The sequence below is a fragment of the Sinocyclocheilus grahami genome, unplaced genomic scaffold (genome assembly GCF_001515645.1).
Source record: "Sinocyclocheilus grahami isolate Dianchi unplaced genomic scaffold, SAMN03320097.WGS_v1.1 scaffold1791.1, whole genome shotgun sequence".
Lineage (NCBI taxonomy): Eukaryota > Metazoa > Chordata > Actinopteri > Cypriniformes > Cyprinidae > Sinocyclocheilus > Sinocyclocheilus grahami.
In genome coordinates this window covers 17859-41276 of record NW_015506970.1, presented here as the reverse complement: position 1 = coordinate 41276, position 23418 = coordinate 17859, and the positions used below count along the sequence as shown (strand labels likewise).

Sequence of the window (23418 nt, the reverse complement as noted above, 5' to 3'; positions counted from 1 at the left end):
GGAAGCAAAGATGAAACCATAGCAGATAGCCGGGAGGGTGAGAGTGAGCGTAGGTTACGTCGAAAAGTGACATGTGTAGGGGTATATGTTGTGTGTGGAACCATGTTGAGGTTACGAGTGAGGAGGAAGTGATCCGAGGTGTGCAGTGGAGTAACCAATACATGATCAGTGGAGCAGTGTTGTGTGTAAATAAGGTCCAGTTGGTTGCCTGATTTGTGAGTAGGTGTAGCTAACACTCACTTGAGATCAAAAGAGGCAAGCAGAGTGTGGAAGTCTGCAGCCTGAGGTTTATCTAGGTGGATGTTGAAGTCTCCAAGCATAACTAGGGGAGTACCATCCTCAGGAAAGTTTGAGAGCAGCACATCTAATTCTTCCACGAAGTTACCTAGTGGTCCTGGGGGTCAATAAACAACTATACAATGGATTTTAAGAGGGTGGGTAGTAGTGGCTGAATGTGATTCAAAGGAGCTGTTGATAAGGATTAAATTTCCAATCATTAGAGATAAGCAGACCAGTACTGATTGACATATCATTTAGTAGCCTATAGAAACTATACATTTCCTGCCTTATTCTGTGATAAAAATGGGGAAAAGGTGCTCATAGTAGCCTTTATAAACTGATCATAAAATTGTCATTAGGAAAATATTGAACAAAAATATTATAGCCCCTTGCTGCAGCTAACCTTACTTCCACAGACTACAAACAGCAATATAAAGAACAGCTGTGCATGCTCTCTTCACGCAGTTCTTGTATTATAATAATAATAATTTAATAATATAACTATACATGCACACTGCTCCGCTGAAGGCATCCTGGTAGTGCGCTACATTAAAGGTGTCTGAACGTGAGGGATAGTCCCTGACGAGATCGTCAGGTGAAAGGTCATCATCATGTGGATAATTTTATTTACGACTAAATTATTATTCATTCATTTTACTAATAGTTAGATTGGGCAGACCTTCACAAAATGGTGTTTAATAAAAAAAAATTGCCTTGACAAAAGGGCACTTTGGGCATCAAGGGGAAAAGGGGCATCGCATCCATCGCACCCTCCTCTGCATGTGCCTGCTATCGGGATGTGATGAGACTTTCAACCAGCACAACACAAAATGTTTCTGAAGACAATCACCTATTGCACATTTAAGTACACAGTTTGTACACTGTAAGTGTGCAAATTGTCAAATAGTGCAACATTTCTAATAAAGTGTATAAAGTCCAAAATTCCTTTTTTAAAAAGGAAAATCTGGAGTTCTGAAATTTCATAGAGATTTGGAAGTGGGCTTTATATGACTTAACAGTGCAACTCTCCGCAACCACATGGTTTTTCTGCTATACTAACCACCATCACAGGGAACTCCACTGTGGTTGAAGTGTTGACTCACGCTTACCATGGCTACAGGACACACATGCATATTTGTGCATTTCGTCACGACAGTATTTAGCAAGAATATGTTATTGTTTAGAGTTTGCTCTATCATGGCTCAGAAGACTTCCGTGAAATGGATAAAATGTTTTCATTTAACCATCAACATTGTGTCTTACGTTCCTTAAGGGAAACACCTTAGCAATGACCCAAAACACCCGAGATTATGGCAGCGTGCTTTGCATGGGCAAAAACACTTGTTTCAGAAAATATAAATATATATTTATATAAAAATATTCTGAACTGATTAATTATTTGGTGTTTATTGTATATTTAATTTCTGTTTTCTTTATATTCATTTACACTTACTAATACTATACAGGTGACCCAATTAAAAGAACCAAAGACTTAAACTACTTCTGTCTGTGTGCATTGAATTTATTTAATACACGAGTTTCACAATTTGAGTTGAATTACTGAAATAAATGAACTTTTCCACGGCATTCTAATTTATTGAGATGCACCTGTAAATGTGGATACATAGTATTATTAAGTGTACATGAATATGATTAAGTGTGTAATGTGCTTTATGCTGTAGAGGGAGTTTAAAAAAATCGTGTTTATTTTAAAAATAAAATGAAGAAAACATTTGAAAAGTGGTTATTTATTAGGTCTTTAATTTTAAAGGTTGATCGATCGGGTTGGCACATCAACTGTGACGCATGGTTCAAGTAAGGTCCCAATTTGACAGCATCCATTTATGATTTCAATAAATATTGTTGCACATTATAATAATAAATATCATAATGTACTAAAATACACAGAGGTGAAAATAGTATCTGACACTATTTGCACTAAGTAACCTATAAATGGCATCTAACACTATTTACACTTAGTGTAAAAAGCATTGCTCAACCAAGTGTCAATATTTTTTGTCTTCATTTTTAACAATAGATTGATTTATTTCTGTAAAATATGATTGAAAATGTGCTTTGCTGTTCACATTGTGTTACGTTGTTACAATATAACTTTAAGTGTGACTTAAGCAGCCTGGTCTCATAAAAATACGTACTTCTGGGTACTTTTCTGCAGCACCGTTTTTACGTACCTTACTGCACGTTTCGCCGCAGTTTCAAAGAGAAATGTCCACTGAGTGGCGCTAAAACACGGGTTCAATACGTGAACCCTGGCACGTTTTTATTATGTTGATATAGGTACGCATTGCTGTGTTTTTATTACGCTGCTTCAGGTACGTATTGCGGCGGTTCAGAATGATCCGGGGACTGTCACTAAAGGGTATATATAAGAACAACACTCTATCGTGTTGGAAATATGCCCTACACCAGGGCTGTCCAAACTCGGTCCTGGAGGGCCGGTGTCCTGCAGAGTTCCATCTTGCCTCAACACACCTGACTGGAAGTTTCTATGCCTAGTAAGAGCTTGATTAGCTGGTTCAGGTGTGTTTAATTAGGGTTGGAGCTAAACTCTGCGGGACACCGGCCCTCCAGGACAGAGTTTGGACAGCCCTGCCCTACACCAAACCCAAGCCTAAACCTACCCAATAGTGTTAACAAATGCAAAACTGATATAAAAACACATCTGTTGATGCACATGTGCCATTTGAACTTTCTTATATGCAGATTTGAACTGTTTTGTCAAATCGTAGTAACACGGGATTCGAACCGGTGTAGTGCCGAAATTTTGCAACCTGCCAAATTACGCACCCCCTAGTATTGGTAGGTTTAGGAGTAGGTGTGGGGGAGGGGTTAGGATTAGGGGTGGGGTTGGGATTAGGCAATCAGGTAGTGACTTCAACGAGGGGGTGCATAATCTGGCAGGGGTGCAGAATTTGGCACAACACCGGAGCTATTCACCTCTCAAGTACGTCTTTGTACTCCGTGAGCTACCGAACAAACTTACCATCTATGAAAGCCCATAGATATGAAGCTGGATATGTGTGATGCTATTCAAAAGCATCAGTTTTTAAATATCCCATCATATTAAAATTGTATTGAAGTCATAACATAATATTCTTCAAGTAATTGTGCAAAAATTATGCTTTATTAATCGAAAATCTGTACATTTGTGTGAAAAGGAATAAAAAGTGTCGGAGTTTTACTGCCTCTAGTGTTCATTTCTTTTGGAAACTGCAGTGATATGTACTTGTGAAAAAATAAAATATGTGAAAAAGTGCCCCCAGGTACGTTTTTGCCATGAGACCAGGTAGGACTTAAGTGTCCAAATTATTTTTGGGGCTACTGTATGTTGCTCTTGTCAATACAGAGAACAGAAAAACATGTGAAAGAGATAAAAATAAAAACTTCCTTGAAAAAAATCCTTGTTAATTGCCATACTATGACATTAGTTACATCTGATTTTAGAAACACCAACAGTGCCTTGAGAAATATGCAGCCCTGTAGGGTTCAGGAGAGGAAGTGTTCACTTTCCACTCCGAGGAAGACCTGTGGGCCGTCTGGATCCATGACTGAGAATGCTTTATCCTGTTCAGCCCTTTCAGTCATTCAGCTCAAGGGAATCATATCGTACGATGAGCCATCATCCGCTTGTTAGAGACTTCTTGTAGAGCATCATTTTTCAGGCTATATTTAAGCGCACATGACAAACTGCTGATTCTTGGCCCTTTGAAAAACACATACGCTCGAGGCTGGCGTGAAATCGACATTTGCACCCATCTGCCGGGCGTGAGGATGCGGGACAAAGCTGTCGTTATTGCGCTGCAGCCTAACCTCTTGTTCTCCTCATCACTCTCCTTAACTTCTCTCATCATCGCCACAGTTGTTATTGCGCTGCTCTCCTTAACACTTCCATTCCTGAGCTTAAAGTGTTTGAACTGGAAGCACTGTGGCCCCTGAGGGCCCATACTAATCAAAGATATTTAGGATGAGTTTGCTGTGGATGGAAAGGTTATAGCTGTATTTTATGGTGCTAACTCGACACACCAGCACTATGAAGCTACTGTCACCCACATCCAGCTTCGAGACACAGCCAAGATGTGCATTACTGCAATATTCTTGTTTACTGATTGATTTTGCTTTGTGATTTTTATTTCTTCACCTCTCATCTTGTGACTGACCAACCAGGACTCTTTTGCCACAGCCACACACTCACAGATAAACATGTGACATCATCTTTGGTGCTTGATAACATGGTCTTTGACTTAATGTGGTTTGTTATTGTCTTTAATATAATTTCATGGAGTGTTTCTCTGTAAATAAACAGATGATTTGGGTCTGAAATGTATGAAAGGACAAAGAGAGGTGTGATAACTCACCCGAGCCAGAGCTGTAATCTGTTTCTCTCATTTTTGTGAAGGAAGGCAAAGAGTGTTGGTGCTGGGTATATGAAGAGTTTTTCATGTAATTTTATTGAAGTCATTCTGTAGCTAAGCGCCACTGACATAAAATAGAGCAATGGCACCGGTGTGTTCATAGAAATTCATATTCAAATTCATAGAAAACCACAGTTTTGAAATGTAGGTTCACCTAAACGTAGGCGGTGTGTGTGACTTTCTTTAGTCATTCATTCAAAAAATATTCATAAAAATACAACTTTAATTTGAAGTAAACTTGTTAAATTTATGAAATATATGAAGTAATATTGGTAACACTTTACAATAAGGTTCCATTAGTTAATGTTAGTTAATGTATTAACTAACATGAATAAGCAATGAAAAACACATTTATTACATTATTTATTCATCTTTGTTAATGTTAGTTAATGAAAATACAGTTGTTATTTTTAAATATCAGAAAGCAGTAAAAAAAAGCAAAATGTCGACATTTGTCAGATATTATTAATAAGAACTGCCCTAGACCAAAGACTCTCTTCAACATTATTAATGCTACTCTCAACCTGTCGGCCTGTCTTTTTCCTGAGGTTTATTCTCCATCATGTGAAGAATTTTTCTTCTTTTTTTATAGTAAAATTAGGGATCTCCGGCTGGGGATAACTCCCTCGTCTTTTAATCCATCGATTCCCTACATCGCCACTACCTTTTTTAGTCAGTTTAAACTAGTTTCACTTCCAGATTTGCTGGAAATAGTTGAGCAGCTTAAGCCTTCGGGCTCGTCTTTGGATATTCTTACTCCTTTTTTATTTAAGCAAGTTTTTATTGACATTGTTCCGTATCTTTTGATCATCATTAATCGCATTTTAGAATCTGGCATTATGCCTGACTGTTTAAAGCATGCAGTAGTTTACCCACTGCTAAAAAAACTGAATCAGTTTTAACAAACTTTAGGCCCATTAATAATCTGCCTTTTATCTCCAAGATTCTGGAAAAAATTGTGTTTTCACAGTTACAAAGTTTTTTAGCTGATAATTCAATGTTTGAAACATTTCAGTCAGGTTTTCATAAATGCCATTCTACCGAGACTGCACTTTTGAAGGTTCTTAATGATATTTTAATATCATGTGATTCGGGTGATTTTTCAGTCCTTGTGCTCTTAGATTTGACAGCCGCTTTGCGATGCTGTCGATCATGCTGTTCTCATTGATCGTTTAGAACATTGCGTTGGTTTAAAAGGTGTCGCTTTAGTTTGGTTTAAATCGTATTTTTCAAATAGGAGTTTTTCAGTCAAGATGGGTGAACATTACTCAAGTAATGCTTTTTTGCCCTGTGGGGTTCCCCAGGGTTCTATTTTGGCTCCTTTGCTTTTTTCTCTCTATATGCTCCCGCTTGGCTCGATTTTTAGAAAACATGGTTTGTCATTTCACTGTTATGCGGATGACACCCAGGTTTATTTGCCTGTCAAATGCAATTCTGTGGGTCTTGAGTCTCTTATGGCATGTTTGGCGGATGTAAAGGCTTGGCTTTCCTTAAATGTTTTAATCTTCAATGAAAAGAAAACTGAAATTATAGTTTTTAGTCTGTCTGAATTTTCTAAATCCCCGAAACTGGATTTGGGTGGGATGTCTCCGTGTTTAAAATCATGGGTAAAAAACCTTGGTTTCATTTTTGATGATGGCTTAAAGTTTGACCATCAAATAAATTCAGTTGTCAAAGCTTGCTTTTTTTCAGCTGCGTTTGCTTTCTAAAGCTAAGCTTTTTCTTTCTTTAAAAGATTTAGAAAAAGTATTTCACGTTTTTATTTCATCTAGGCTGGACTATTGTTACTCACTTTATTTTGGGATTAGCCAGACAGCTTTATCCCGTTTGCAGCTTGTTCAAAATGCTGCGGCTCGACTCTTGAGTGGAGTTAAAAATAGGGAGCATATTACTCCTATTTTACGCTCACTACATTACTAATGATCCTTATTGTAAAGTGTTACCATAATATCAAATGTGAAAATGTGCTACAATTATTGGCAACTTTACAAATTCCCCTAGCAAGTAAAAATCCCCAAACTTAAGTATATTTCCATTAATATAATACATTTTGACATGAGGGATTAGGAACACTTAATTGGAAACCCATGACCTTATGTTTTACTCACCATAAATATGAGGGACACACAGGCCAAATTTCTATATGGGAAAGACTGAGAATACAGTAATGATGTGGGTTAGGGCTAGTAGTTAGTGGTTGGCTAAACCACTAAAATCATTAAACAACTATACATATTAATTGCTACTTTCAGAGCAATACTTAAAGGGATAGTTCACCTTCAGTTGCTATTCCCCATTGACTTGCACAGTGCCCCCCCCCCCATACTATGGAAGTCAAAGGGGACCAGCAACTGAAGGTGAACTATCCCTTAAAGTCACCTTGAGATGTTCAGAACTATTGGAAGAGGATTTGTCCTCACTCAAACATTGAGTTGAATAATTTGAGTGGCTGTGTAAGGATGCAAGTGCAAGTCTGCAGCCAGACACTTCTCGGATCACAGCTAAATATCTGCAGATGCTAGTTGGTCTTGGAATCAGAAATCAGAAAGTCTCTAAGATTAGACCCCACCTACATAACCATAACTTGGTTGGGGAGGTTGCCTCAAGTGTACAGTTTCCCAAGTTACAAGTCAAACAAGACCAAAATATAGAAACAAGCGTTGTTCTTGGTACTGAATCACATAAATACTGATCATAAATAATGTGGTTCAATGATATTTGATCATATTCAAATTTATCTCAACCTCAAAACATTTTAAAAGAGAAGTGTCATGGGTTATTTATTTGTTTATTTGTTGGCTTTTTGTATGGTAATTAAATTGGGGATGAAAAAAAATGTAGTGCTTTAGGGTTAGAAGATTACTACTGGTAGGTTGCAAGACTCCTAATGACACAACTCAAATCTGACCAGGAACTTCATTTTCTGCTGGGTGTGTGTGTGTTTGTATCAATTTTGCAATTCATTTCCCTCCAGATTTCCCTCAAGAGATTCAAGATTCAAGTTTTATTGGCATCATAAAATGATTTTTGCCAAACCATTAATGACATATCCTGTATTTGATTTTAAAATATTTGTGGTTTGTAAAGTGGGAAAGTAAAGTGTTCTAGGGGAATGAGGGCATGAGGTTGAGAGCTGTAGTTATGTTTTCCCTTTCCACATTTTGTGTTTCTATTTGTGTTTTTTCTGTAATGCAATGTTTAATTTTGTTGTGTCTCTTGTTAGAGTGATATACTATGTTATATTGCTTTTCGAGTTATGTTAAATTTCCATCAGCTCCCAAAATTCCCTGTACTGTCTCAACATTAAGACCACAATAATAATATTTTTTTTTTATATATATATATATATATGTTGCATCAATGGTACATTAAAAATGGTTTAGAATTAAGGTGCAGTCACTTATTTTGCAAGTCCAATTTCTGTTGTCAATAGTGTAAAGCTCAGCTCACACAGCATTCAAGCTACTTTCTGTTGGTCAAGCATGGATTCCTATTGAAAACACTGGATTTTGTCCACAAAAGTTTGAAGAAAAACAGTACACTTGACTGCACCTTTAGGCCTGTTTTTATTCCTCAAAGAGATTTTCTAAATGTTCAGATGTATTAGCTTAAAATATAGGTTTTGACAATATAACTAATCAAGTATTATTAAAAAATACTGGCCTTGTGTTTAGTTTTTAATTTATTTATTTTATTAGTTTGATTAAAATAATAATAATAATCCTCAAGTGTCTTATCGTTTTTTTTTGTTTGTTTTACATCTAGACACACTGTATGAAAATGAGGTCACTATGTGCATTGAACAAAATAGGAAAAGTGTGTTTTTTCCATAAACACGTTTCCAATGATTGTAAACCTCCAGAGGCTTCAGCAGCGTGCGTATGTCTGTACGCGCGTTCGCTCATGCTCGTATGAACGTTTGGCTATCTGTCAACTGAACATGTGAATGTTTTTATTTTGTTAATTTTTACCGCTTCAATATGTTATATATTTTTAATTTATAAACAGAGGAGGCAACAACGAATTAAAGCACTTTATAGTGGCCCCTGTTGTGTATGTGTGGACACATCGCTTCCATCTTTCCAGATCTGTGAGTTAATTTGACAGCACACGGGGTGTTGTGGAGTCTCCTCTGTGAGACAGGTACCCTAGGGCGAGCCAGCTGGATTGTGGATGCTTACAGATTTGGCTGCAGCTTCCTGCTGGGTGTCATCTGTCTGCATGCTCTGCCGCTGCATGGCTAGTTTTTTTTTTCGTCCTCCTGACATCATGTGGCTGAGCAGTTTGTGCCTGGCAGGGTTTGTCTTTCCAGGTCTGCCATCAAACTCAGCCAGCGAGGTCCTAATCCGGCACGGCACCACTCCCAACGCCGGCACCCCTGGCATCCCGCGCGGGAAACCGCAGGCCGCTAAAACTTCTACAAGCGTCAGAGGAGATCGCTGCACTCCTACTCGCGGTTGCAGAGGGGAGGAGAGAGGTGGCGGGGGGAGCCGCTGCCAGCGGACTTGTTTTGCTCACACATGGAGCATGTCCCCACTTCCACCGCTGGCCTGTCACTTCGATTGCACTCTCCATGCGGGATCCGCACTTCCACAGGTTTGGGCATCTCTCCGCCTGTTGGCAGCAGTTTGACTCGACACCGACGCAAATCCGCAGGGGGAAGTGACAGCGACGAGTCCTCGCACACTCACGTGCCCATCCGTATTCTCTGGCCCTCAGTTCTGCCGTGAACATTGATTGTGAAAGACAACGATTCCACCCAAAGAGCTTTAGAGTTTAGCATCGACAGACAGGCCTGACAGGGTTACCGGGGTTTCCAGAAAAGCACATGATGATAAGTGCATATGTTGATTCTCAGACTACAGGAGGGGTCCAGTGGACTCTGTTCAGCCCCCAAGAGAATGCACAGACAAACTCCGACACCGCCCGTGACGGGCTGTTTTCCTCTCTTTGCTGCTGGACTCTCAGGGGGTAAAACGGTACCAGGATTGGTGACCTGTTCTTTTGCCCAGGGTTGGCTCTGACTGACGGAGAGAGAGGCAGAGCAAGAGAGTCGGGCAGGTTGGTCAGCCGCAGGATGAGAGCTCACACCAGGGCTGCGGGTCACGAGAGTTCCTCCACCTGTTCCATGCCACCACTGGCCTGTCGAGTCCCTGCAGCCACTTCTGCGGCGAGAAAAGGGAGATAAAAGACAGTGAGAGCGAGTAAACAGGAGAATGAGAGGAAAGAGAGAGAGAGAGAGAGAGAGAGAAAGCCATTCACTGTAAAATAATGATACCCATTGGGTAATGTGAGCTCCGTGGCCTGAGATGGCAAGGATGGGGAAACATGTATCATGTGTAAGTGTGTGTGTTTGAGTCGACCCTGGTGGGTATGTTTTGTAAAGCTTATCTCAGACCCCCACTTTGTGTTCACTAACCGCTCCAGGAGTCAGGAACTCATCTACAGTCAGCACACTAAACAAGGCCTGCACATAATTCAATTCACTTTTTGTGAAGCCCAATAATATCATTTTTAAATATGTCATGTTTGCAAGTTATATAATATTAAAGATTGATTTAATTAAACCTAAGGGTCAGTTGTCTGGATGAAAACTTAAGGCAAGACACAAGCAGAACCATTGTTTTTTTCATGTGTTCATTTTATTACACCTTATCTATTTGTGTCTATATATTGGAATAAATATATTTAAAGGCCGTTTTCTCAAAATGAGTTTTTCTCATGCACTGAGCCATAAATCTTCACTTATACACACCAATCGTTCCAGTATTAGCCCTATTCTGAAGGTATTTACAGAGGGGTTTAATATATAATTCACCTGATATATATTGACCAAAAAACGGTTAAAAAAATGTTTTCTGAATGTTGGTCTTGGCTAGAAGAAAAGGCTGTTAAATGTATTAAAAAAACTGGGAAAAATTCTAAGTGTAATTTATAGTTTTTCCTAAATTGAAAACTAAAGTCATTGTTAACACAGCCATCACTTTTTTTCCCCTAAGTGGATTCTACATTTCCCATGATTTAATGCAAATTACATGCATCATTTTGTCATAACACTGCACACTAATTTCTCTAACCCAAGGAGTAAGCTTTCAAAACATTAGCACAGACATCTAGAGTAAAGCTGTGCTCTCAGATGCTCATAGCATGTTGTCAGATGGCATCATATTGAGCTCTGCTGGGTTTGTAATACACACAGCACAGGAAATGCAATTTACTACATTGTTCACACAACTATCATGACCTTTCTGTATGTAAAAAGGGTCCTCAAGTCAAAAACCAGACCAAATGTATAATGAGGAAAAGTTGAGAAAAGATCAAGAGCAGACCCCAAACATTAAGAAACCAATGTCAGTCTCTGCGGTTGTAAATGTAGAGATCACGTAAGTGTGCTGACGCTGGTTTCACGAAACTCAGCATTAACTCCAATAGAGATGATGATGCTGAGAGACACATTCTCATTACAGCAATAACAGTCCTGTCTGCAGACCCTCACACTCAACATACTGAACGAACAATATACTATTTATAGGCCCATTAAAAAGGAGAATATCATATCCCTATGATTTTCTGATTCTTGCTTCTACTCTCCTCTTCTCTTTTTTTTGCTACTGAAAATATAAATGTTCTTTTTTAATAAAACAATATTAATTACACATAATAAGTTCAGGCATTTACTAAAAGGAAATTGGATTATTAGTATGTCAATATGTATTTTAAGTAAAATGCAGAAGTAGTGCTAGACTGAATCAGTAATATCATGATGCATTTATTATTATTAATTCAGCTGTATCAGACTTTTCTGAAGTGAGTTGTGAAGTTTCAGATGTGCATAATGGTACTGGTAACACTTTACAGTAAGGTCTTAGTTTTGCATTACTTAATGCATTAACATAAACTAACAATAAGCAATATATAATTTTACAGCATTTAGTAACCATTAACAAATGATTAAATGGTTAATAAACATGAGTTCATTGTTTGCTCATGTTAACTATTGTAGTTAACAAATGTTAAACACCAGTAGACAAATGTACAATTCATTAATTCTTAATAAATATCCACACATTAATGCGACTTCATTATTATATTTAAATACGAGAATTATAACCAGATGGGGTTATATTTCACACAAAAAAATTACATTGAAATGGCAAGCATCAGACTGAATGAAACATGAAATTTTGATGTATATGGCTGAAATAGTATTTAAAACATACTTCATTTTTTTAAGTGCGTGTGATAATCATTTGTTATTTTAAGTTATTTCTCTCTAATGGTTCAGCTAAGGTTCAGTCTCCATCTGAGTTTAAAAGATTTAGCTAAAATAATACTTTGTCTCCATCTAGTGCCAGTGTACCTTTGTGATTTTTAATTATTCTTTTTTTTTTAATAAAGGAAAGCTTAAATATGAAATAATATGCATATATAAATAAAAAAATGTGTCAGATATTTTTTTTTTACAGTAGGTATATAAAACACTGCATGTAATGTGAGGTTTTTGATACAGGAGCTTATTTTAAAAGTTTTCTTGAAACCCAATGAAAGATCCATAGAATTAATCTGTAACATGAATTAATTGGACATTTGATGTCCTTATGTGCTGATTGAATGATTAACAATAAGTTTGTTCAGCACTTATATACAGCGACAGAAAGAACAGTTGCTAAATTTCATAAAACTACAGTGAGTACCTGGCTTGACTAGGCTGGAATTTATGGCCAGACTGCCAGTGCAAAAACACTTGTATCTGAAGCAATAGCACAGAGACAGTGCAAGGAGCAAAACCTGGAAAAAGTCAAATGTTCTGATGAATGATAAAAACAGAAAGCAGTCCAGACTAATTGATCACAGGCCAGTGCTGCAGGGAGAAATCAGATATTTCATGTTGGTATTGAAGGCCTGGTTTTATTATATAACCTTTTATCCTGACACTTGCTATTAAAATTCATTAATAAAATACTGTAATAAAGTGTATGGCTGCATCAGAATTCCCATACTTTCAGAATATGTATTGAATTCAATGAACTTCTCAACTCTTGTGCCTTCCGCCAAACCTTAATATCTGTTAGCAACTGTTATGCATTAGCAAATCTCTAAAGGTGCACTCAGTCTCAGGTGTTTAATACCTATCATGTTGAGTTATATCTCTTCAAACCAAAAGGTATTGTTCTATACCACAAAAAAATAAAAAATAAGCCAAATGAAATGATTCAAATGGCAGAGTGTTAAACATTGTGTATATTTCTATGCATTTCCCTTTGTCTAGAATAATTATCATCATAATAAAGATAGTATCAAAAAGTAGTAGAAGTTATTAACAATAAACAGCTATCACTGCAGACGCGTCTCAGTGTCCAGGGGGCAACAGAAAGGCCTGATCTTGGCAATCTTGGGACCATAACTGGTAGCAAAATGGACATAATACATTCTAGTTCAATTACACATTTGTACTGATATTGGCGGAAAATTATTATTTATTTTTACCTTTTTTTAAATTGTATATTAAAGTAGTAGTTTGTTCCTTGTTCATGTAGTTGTTATTTTCTATACATTGAAACGCAGTGTTGTTTGGCCCCAACTGCTATTTAAAATATCTTCTTTCATGTTCTGCAGAAGAAGGAAATTTGTGAGTTAGATGAGCTATTTGTTAAATAAAGGAAATATACACCAAAAAGCTGTACAATTGATGTAAACCTACATTTGCGAATTAAACTCACTGGCAGTGTTGGGGAGTATCTAGTTACATGTAACGGCGCAACGTAATTTAATTACAAAATAAATGTAACTGTAATCAGCTACAGTTACTAAGAAAAAAATGTGTAGCTTAATTAAATTACAGTTACTTATGAAAATGTTAAAGATTACAAAGGGGATTACACTTGAATATTTACACACATACAGATTTAATTGATTTCTTTCCCAAATTGCACTGACTACTCTGAGACATACGGCCCTATAATTTCCGCGATGCGGAAAACACAGACTGGTTTGACTGGCTCTGAGAGTAAAGCAATTTCAATTTATTGTATGTATGTGCTGTACATGTGGCAGAATTGACAATAAAGCAGACTTTGACTTTGACTTGACTTGAAGTGCAGATCAGTTTCATCTGTAAATATGCTATTGTAGTTTTGTCTTTGTTTACTTAGTTAAGCAGCAGCAGCCCATTGCTCATCAGTCATCACTCAAAATACTGTATAAAGGACATCATTATTATTGTAATGCTACCGAAGTAATTTAGCAGACAAATAATCATATTTTATCATAGGTTTAGGGGGAGCTAGAGCAGACAACAACACAACCCTTACGAAAATTAACGATGATTTTACTATAAATCCTCACTCTCCCTCCTCTCAACATCCTTCGCCAGGAAGTCTATTCCTAATATGGACATGTTTTTCTGTATATGTGGCCATTTTATACAAAACACATGTTCTTGGGCAAAACATCCTGTATGTGTATGTCACCCTATCTTCATTGGTTAAGAGGGTAAAACTCCCCTCGACATGCCTATATAAGATCTGTATTTCTATGAATAAATTGTAGTATTGAGAATACATATGAATGTGTGTTTTCTTACTTCCCGGCCGTATTTACACTTTAAGGAGACTGAGAAGATTTCACGGTGGCAAAAAGAGATATTGAGGGACCAAATTGTTATTTATTAACACCGTGGAATTAAAAAGTAAAACAAGTGACGTGACATGTGGCCAAGTATGGTGACCCATACTCGGAATTAGTGCTCTGCATTTATCCCATCCTAAGTGCGCACACACACAGCAGTGAACACACACACACCCGGAGCAGTGGGCAGCCATTTATGCTTCCTCAAGGGCACCTCAGTCGTGGGTATTGAAGGTGGAAGAGAGCGCTGTACATTCACTCCCCCCACCTACAATCCCTGCCGGTACAAGACTCAAACCCGCAACCTTTGGGTTACGAATCCGACTCTCTAACCATTAGGCCACGACTTCAATTTGTAGTAAAAATAAATACAAATGGTAATCCATTTGCAAAAAAAAAAATAAAAAAATTACTATAATAAAAGCATGGTTAATTTTTGTAAGGGAAAATCATGACTCATGTTCAGTATTAGGATTTTTCTAAAATAGATTGTAGTGATGTACTAATTTTGACATGTAGGCAATTTAGAAAGTATAGTTTTGTTAAAGCTTGAGTATTAAAGTCACGTGAGAGATCGATATCAGGGCAAAATAAAGAGACTGAAAAGAAAAATGGAAGTGAAGGTGCAGTTCAGGATTTAAACCTTTTTTATGTGAGGTCCATACAAAAAATAGGTTTGTCCATGTTTCAGAATTTGTTGTGGGTGTATGAGTCTGAAATTTTGAATGGAAATGAATGGCGCAGACATGCGGTTTCATTTACTACACACAGGCCTACTGAAGTTCGCTGTGTTTTCAGCCTCTGCCGCCTCAATATATGAGTACATGAACACATAAACATAATCTCTAGAACTGCTCTGAGTCACTTCATGACATTTTACTTATTTTGAGAAAACTAGCATCATATCATATACAAAGAGACACCAATGTTTCAAAAAGACACCAATGTTTCAGGAGTATAGTACACAGAATAAATGCTTATTAGATAACCGTATTTAAGTTGATGTATATGCTTTTATTTATTATTATTTTTTAATTAACAGTTTTTTTCCCAAACCATTGTTAGATGCAGTGTTTCCTGTAGTTCCTATAACTTCTTATGATTATGCATTGAACTTCAGATCGATCTCAACGTAAAAGGTCGGTACTAAAGTCTGATTTTGTGGTGGATGTGTTCAAATTTGATCATCTTAATTCAAGTGAGGAAGGATTTTGAAAGTCTGACAGTGTAGAGCACTACTGTAAGGTTAACCCTGCATGGTGTAAATGTTTGAAAATGATTAACAGTTGCAAATAAACATCCATTAGCAATTTAGAAAAGTAATCAAAAGTAATCAGTTACATTACTTTAATAAAGTAATTGAAAAAGTTACACTACTATTACATTTTAAATAGGGTAACTTGTAATCTGTAACCTATTACATTTCCAAAGTAACCTTTCCAACACTGCTCACTGGTTTCTTCGAAGTTTACATTTCATGTGACCTGTTGCTGAAAGGCTGTTGCTGAACGTGAAGGGACTTTTGTTTTATATAGCTACTTTTATTTTGAAGTTCAAGGTGGGACTTTTATTTTGGAGTTCTTTTCTATTATTGTTTGCACGTGAGTAGTTGAAGAATGTGACACACCTCTGTCTGTCAAATTCAGGAAAGAAACATTTCACTTTACTCATTTACATTTCTCAGTCATCAGACGTTGAGGATAGGAAACATTTGGCAGAATAATAAATATCATCGTGTAAGGCTGTCGGACTGACCGTCATCTCGTGATGGAGAAGATAGTTAAGGGTGAGTTATGTTAAGTATAACGCATTTTAGACGTCTTTCGTTGCAGTTCATACAGATAAAATGATTCGAACATTACATGTGTATTAATATTTACACTAGCAGATTGCAGTGCTTGTCTATGACTGTGATTCAAAGCATAGTGAGCTTCCATAGACGATATTCAGTAAAATACATCGATTTAGCTTTACTTGCCACTTGCTGCTGACTGCACTCCAGAATCAAAGTTTCAGTAGCTTTTCTAACTGCAGGTTGCATGAACTGATGAAGCCTATGCAATCAAGTCATTTGAGCTTAAATTGTATTTGTTTTAAACACACGTTTTTCATATGACAAACTGTTAGATATGTTAGACAAACATCACCTACCATAAACCTAGCATGGAATGTAAGTAGTTTAAAAAAACATCAGATGCCTTATTTATTACCTTTTGTTTATTTAATTGTGATATTCATTTAATGTCACAGTATTTGTTTCTTCACAGATGTTGGTGATATTCAGTCCAGACTGATTGATCACAGGCCAGTCCTGCAGGGAGAAATCAGATACTTCATCAGGGAGTTTGAGGTTACTACATAACTTTATTTTGATAATTGCTTTTTAAATGAATTAAAGGGGTCATATGAGGCTATTTTAAATATCGTTATTTGGTGTAACAGAATATGTTGACATGCTTTAATGTTCAAAAAACACATTCTTTTTCAAATACTGTACATTATTGTAGGTCCTCTATGCCCCGCCTCTCTCAAACACGTAGTTTTCAACAAAGCCCCCTCCTTTGACAAGCGCAGTCTGCTATTGATTGGCCAGCTGCCCCAGTGCATTGTGATTGGCCGAACACCACAAGCTCGCGTCGGAAATGTAATGCCCCTTACCATAATTGCGAGCTTCAGCTTTCAAAGTAAATATCAAGACAGTTAATAATGTCGTTAGTTTTACCATCAGTTCAAGCCCGAAAGGGCAACAGAGTCATGTGACAGACACAGTGATGATGCAGTACACAAGCCGCGGTTAAGACAGCTGGCAGGCAGTTCACTCTCCTGTGATGTGACCCTGTTCCCCTCACACACACGACGCGTTACTCTGCGCTGCGCAAAACTCCGCATTTGAACAGTCAATAGCAAATACTTAAACTAATAACAAAACATACTTACAGTCGCTGACTCAGAAGCGCCAGATTGTCATAGCAAAGTCGGAATTGACCCTTTTTTAATTTATTTTTTAAATAGGCTTTGTGCACAGCCAGCCTTGTACTCTTCTAGGTTCAAAAAACTGTCGTCCATAAAATGCGTTGCACAAATTCGAACGTCTGGGTTGTGCTGTTCTGTTGTAAATAAATCTTAACCAATGATTCCTAATTGCATCTACTTCCGGAAGGCCAAATAAAGTGCTTTTGCTTTCGCATTGAAACACACAGCGTCTCCCTGACATGGCTGCATCAACACTACTGCTGTTCCTGAAACCACGCCTTCTTTCTTTGCGTGAACATTTGGGTGGCATTATGCTAATATTTCCACATAGTGACGTAGACATGTGGGGGCGTGTTAGAACGAGCCGTTCTAGGTAGGTGTGGTTGACTCTTAACTTTTATAAAAAAAATATCTCTTTGGATTTGAGACTTTAGTCTTTGCAACTTTACAGATCTTCTTTATGCACCAAGAGCTTGTAACACTCCAAAGAGAAAGGAAAATTTGAATTTGCATCATATGACCCCTTTAAGTAAACATGTATGGTTGCATTCAAATTCTCACACTTGTCAACTGTTGATGAAGTGTGTTCTTTAGGTATACAGCTGTGTAGTATAAATAAATTCCTTCGACATACTACTGTACATCCAACATGGTGGCATTGTCCTTTTAGTCGTATGTTCTTTAACTTGTGACGTACTGACAACAACCAAATTCACACCAGAAGTGTTTGTTTCCTCAGGAGAAGCGTGCTTTCAGAGAATGCCGTCTGCTTGAAAATCTGAATAAGATGACGTCGGACACAAATGAACATGATCTGCCACGGTGCACTGAGAGTATGCATGAGAAACTATGTGATGCTCTCACACGACGTAAGTCTCATCATTTACAGTAGAGACAGTGGCGTGCGGGACACCCCCGCAGCGTGTGGGGGCCCCACCTCTTTTGAGGGCCCCATCGCAGGACATTCTAAAAGGCATTCGCAAACCACATAGAACATGCTTTTGCTTTGAAAAAACGCAAGACGCGGCAGTGGAATTTGGGAAAATACTCTTGACTTGAGCGCGTTTGAGTGCAATGGAGTGGAAAAGCACGTGAAAAACTCTTAACGTGGCTTAATAATGTTCTAAAACAGCAACCAGGGAAAATCAATTTTCTCTCACATCTCTCTTCACTTGTCATAAACGCTATATCTCTAAGACAACCACACTGTGATCCAAGTGCATATTTTTACGCTTAACTGGTTTAGCTATGCATTAAGGCAGTGATATTAAAAGATCAAACTGCTGAAGAGCTCAGAATATTAACGCAGCGCGCAAGGTTTTACGTTAAGAATTTATCTCCCACTGAAAATAAAAATAGTAACAATTGTATAGGCTATGTTAAAAGAGCTGTTTACTCGTTCTTACCCTTAAATGATAGTTTTAATGGTGTAACCTAATATATTTATAATGCTAAATAACATTTTTTAAATAAGATTAATTTAGATGTTACCACATTGAGCACATTTTTAGATTAACTGGCTTATGCATTATCACTTTAAAAGACCAAATTCAGTTACCTTGATGATGCAAACTATGCAGGCAAGCAGATTAACCTAAATTGCACATTAAGCGCTTTGCATTCATATTCTGTGCTCATCTTCTTATTCTGCTTGCCTATTATTATCTGAATTAACAAACTGTAGCCCATACTGAATTAGGTCCTTAGTGCCGTAGTCCATTAAGCTACGTTAAGTGTCTTTATTTATGCATTTATTTATCTTATTTACTTATTTTTTAAATGGAAAATTAGTTTTCCCAGCTTGTTGTTTTAGAACATTAAGCCATGTTTACTTTTTCTCGAATGTCCCCACATAGTAGATTCCCCTATTTACGAGAAGCCTTTGTTTTTTTTTTTAGAGCTCTATTATTAAATCTTTGCAGGGAGGTCAATTCTTCATTAATTAACATCACCATCATCAAATATTTACCCATTGGTCCAGCAATGGTGGTCAGTGTTGTAGTGTGCGAGGCACTTTTATATTTTATATTTATTCCTGCAGAGATTTCAGTCTGACTAAAAAGCGATATCAAAATCACTATTGTTATCACTGATATTATTCAATAATAACATCAAATGCATCAATGCATTTATAATTTTCCACATTCATTACTGTTAAATCAGTTATGTAAATGGGGGAGACGGACTCAGTGGTATATTGCAGCAGGTGCACAATAAATGTTCATACGTGGCATGGCATCACTGAGGGGCCCCGTTGCCTTCTTTGCGGTGGGTCCTCAGAGATGTGCGGTACACCACTGAGTAGAGAGTGTGATGAAGTGTCAGATGCGACATCGAGACAGGAAAGAAACAGATAAACGGCTGATAAAAATATCATAATAATCCACAAGTAATCAAAACGGCTCCAGTCAATTAATTAACATCTTGTGAAATGAAAAGCTGCGTGTTTATAATAAACACGTTTAAACTGTCACTTCTGGCCAAAATACAAGTCATTAATAACGCTTCCTCTGTTGTCCTCTCACATCACACCGACTTATTTGTTTAGAACTTTTTACAAATGGTGCTTGATCTGTGTGTATTTCTCTCCTGATTCAAACGAGACAACGTTTTCACTGGAGAAAGTAATATTATGCATTATGTACTTGTATGTTATACGGTTTGAAGTTAAAAAACATTAATGATTGATTTGTTTAATACAAATACACCGGGTTTTCTTTTTTGTTTGTTTTTTTTTGCATCACAAGGTGTTTACTGATGGACTGGAGTCGTGTGGATTATTGGGATGTGTTTATCAGCTGTTTGAAATCTCATTCTGACGGCACCCATTCACTAACCTCTAACCCTAATCACTGTAGTGGTGAGCTAGTGATATATAATTCAAAATTGTATCAAATCTGCTCCAGTGAAGAAACAAACTAATTTAGTCATTTATAGAGGCTTAGACAAAATTGTGAGACCACTGTGAGACATTGCAAAAATGAATTTAAATTTCTCTGAGTGAATGCAATTAGTTTGGATCAAATTTTTAGATCCGAGTTATTTACTGTCCCTGACAGTCAATTGTTGTTACAGTTTTTTTTTTTTTTTAGTTAAATGTTCTAAAAGCAAGATTAGTGTATTGATGGGAATATTGTTATGACATTGGTTTTTCTATTTGTAGTTGAAGCAGCAAATCATATGGCACAGAGGATCCAGCAGAGGGAGCATGAGGCGGAACAGGTAAATGAGGAAAATACAATTGCATCATTATTATAGAGCAGGAACTAAACTTTGCAGGAAGGTAGGTCTCCTGGAACAGGATTGAGCACCCCTGATATAGAGTGACTATGTTTAGAATACTGCAGCATACTAAAATACTACTTTTACTAAGTCTACAGTATGTAGATTTTCTATTTGCTTGGAATACTTGGATCACTTACCTTTGTTAAAATGTGCAGCATTTTAACAGCAACATTCAAAACAGCATATACAACAATACACAATATAAAAAAGCATACTGTACATTGTGCTTGCTTGACCTTCCATTTTTATGATTGACTTTTTTTTGGTCGGACTGAGAAATGTTAAGACATTTTAACAAAAAATTCAAAATATCACTTTTTTTGCAATTATAATATTAATTAAACTGAAATAAAAATGTGTTCAAATTCAGTTCCACACGAATCAGTAATTATATTATGAATCCGTAATTAAATAATTTGTTAAGATAACTCGAAGCATCGTGGAATTAAGTTATTTTTAAGTGATCCAATTAAGTAGTCTCAAAATAAATGTACATGATTCCCTGACAGGATGATTTTCAGTTTGAGATATTTTTGTGTCACATCACTGAATTATAAGATTGTACTAGCTTGCTATTATATGATGAGTGCTTTATAAAGACATGTTTTCTGTAGCTTTGAAACCTTTGTGAATCCTTTGTTTCAAACTAGTGTTTCAGAGTTACATGATTTCAGTAAATGAGGCATATTAAACAGACAGTTTATAGACAGTTTTTCTGATCAGTAATTGTAATTGGCCATTAGTAATATTACATTAACATTCCCAAATAATTACTCCTTGAGAAAAGCAGCATATAACATTCTTACCATAAAATAACTTAATTCAACACTTTACTCTCTGAATCTAATAGATTGCACATTTTAGAGAAAAGTAAAAAAAAAAATATATATATATATATATATATTGTGTAAATCACAAATGAAACAAATCCACTTGCTGAATTAAATAGTATGATGTGGTCATATGACAGCAGTGTAGCATTCTACAGTTTGAAATATTTATCTTTGTTTAATGTTTCAATAACTATTTTTAAAAATGGAAGGTGTTGTAAACTGTGTAGTATACAGTAGGTAGCAGTCCATAGCCACTCTCTACTAAATACAGTTATTTAGCATTTTAATGGTCAAATTGCAAACAAATTCTTATGGAAGCTAAGGATAAGTGGTATATTGTGTGTGTGTGTGTGTGTGTGTGCGCATGTTCAGAACACACATCTGCAGGTGTGTGCGGAGAGGCGGAAGCAGGACTGGGAGGAGTTCCTAAAGGAGCAGTCTCGGCTGAAGGAGGAGGTGGATGAGGAGCATGTTAAAGCTGTGGGCCGACTCAGTGCTCAATACAATGACATGAAAAAAGACCTGGCCAAATACAGCAGCTTCTGAACTCTTAATGTGTTTTACTTATGACATATGCTAATGTAGTCCAATTATTTCCTTTTTTCCAATTAGTTGATGCTGTTGATGATTACAATAAAGAAATATTTTATTCAAAATTAAAATTCTGTCATTACTTACACTCACTTCTCATGTCATCGCAACCCTTATGAAAAAGAAGTACATTTTAATACACTTAAAAAAGTTACTTGATTTCATAAATTTTTACTTAAGTACTTAATAATAACATAATTACTTCTAATGTCTTTGAAATATGATTAAAGTGTACTGCTTAATCTACTGAAAAGCGATTATGGTAGATTAAAATAATAGGGGCAAGGGGCCAATATTAGGGCCAGGGCCGGTATAAGCTCAACTGCCACTCTAGGCAAAACACTGTCCTGCCGCCTCCACTTCACACTCACAATTAAACATGATCTTTAAGATGCACGTGAAAGACTGAAGATTTTGTTTATTGATACAATTGCACTAAAATAAAAGCATACATGAGCATCATGACGAGTATACACATATATACTTCAAAAACTGTTTTTATTTTTCTTTGTTTATACTGTAACTTAAAATAACAGCACACAACCACTAATATAGCTGCAAATTCTGTATGTGTATGTACAGGCCCGGAGTGTATGAACAGGCTTTAAATGCTTTGCTCCCTTCAGGAAACTACACACAAGGTTGTGAGACCCCAAGGGGCATGGTAAGTAGATATGGCAGCAACATAAATTTTTAAGGTAGAGGCCAACTTGTCTTCTAATAGATGCTGCAAAAAAATGTAATACTTTTGGCACAGTACAAATGAATTGGGTCAAGTCCTTGATCCCCACACCAAGATGATAAAATCCTCCAACGAGCAGCATAAAGCTGTCGTGTTGAAGGAGGCCTAGCGTTACCAATAGTGTTCACTACTGCTGGCGCACAATCAATTAACTGAGAAGTGGACCCATTGGCCAAACCCCAAGCTGAAGACGAGCTGGATCTGCGTGCTAAACATGGCCGTTCTGCTGAGACAGCAGGTCATGTCTGATGGATGGGAAGCTGCCACGGCTCGCCCTGTAACAGACTCAGAAGAAGAGGAAACCATGGCCTGGATTCTAGTCGTAGAATGACACCATAAGTTATAACTGACACTGAAGAATACTGTCTGTCCGAGTGTGAGACAGCGTGGTTGTCTATACCTATAGACAGCTGTGAAGGTTATGGTCTGCTCTGGAACCAAATTACTTTTTGTGTCTTTCACAGTAAGGCCCAGCTTCTGTATATGCTCCAGAACAATCTTGGTGTCGCATAGAGCATGCACTCTTGTTGGGGCGCAGAGCAGCCAATTGTCTAAAAAGGGCAGAATCCTCATGCCCTTGAACCAAAGAGGAGACAGGGCCAAGCTCATGCATCTCGTAAAATCATGAGGAGCCAGAGATAGCCTGAATGGCAGG

General features: G+C 37.1%; 1 protein-coding gene across 2 annotated transcripts; it reads left to right on the top strand.

The window, feature by feature from the left end:
• Positions 1-15904: 15904 nt before the first annotated feature.
• LOC107572672 (biogenesis of lysosome-related organelles complex 1 subunit 5-like) lies at positions 15905-22074 on the top strand. 2 transcript variants are annotated; one of them, XM_016259105.1, is made up of 6 exons: positions 15905-15940; positions 16031-16125; positions 16607-16689; positions 18052-18181; positions 20476-20534; positions 21803-22074. In XM_016259105.1, exons 2-6 carry the CDS (start codon positions 16107-16109, stop codon positions 21974-21976), a joined length of 465 nt encoding a protein of 154 aa, XP_016114591.1. In that variant the 5' UTR covers positions 15905-15940; positions 16031-16106; the 3' UTR covers positions 21977-22074. The 2 variants fall into 2 exon arrangements, with proteins under 2 accessions (XP_016114591.1, XP_016114590.1); XM_016259104.1 differs by lacking the exon at positions 15905-15940 and having other exon boundaries at positions 15947-16125.
• Positions 22075-23418: the final 1344 nt, after the last annotated feature.

Bases quoted from the DNA above. Each gene is read 5' to 3' on its own strand.
- LOC107572672 (XM_016259105.1), top strand. The intron at 16,690-18,051 runs GTTACTACATAA...TTGTTTCCTCAG, and splicing joins ACTTCATCAGGGAGTTTGAG to GAGAAGCGTGCTTTCAGAGA. The intron at 20,535-21,802 runs GTAAATGAGGAA...GCGCATGTTCAG, and splicing joins GGGAGCATGAGGCGGAACAG to AACACACATCTGCAGGTGTG.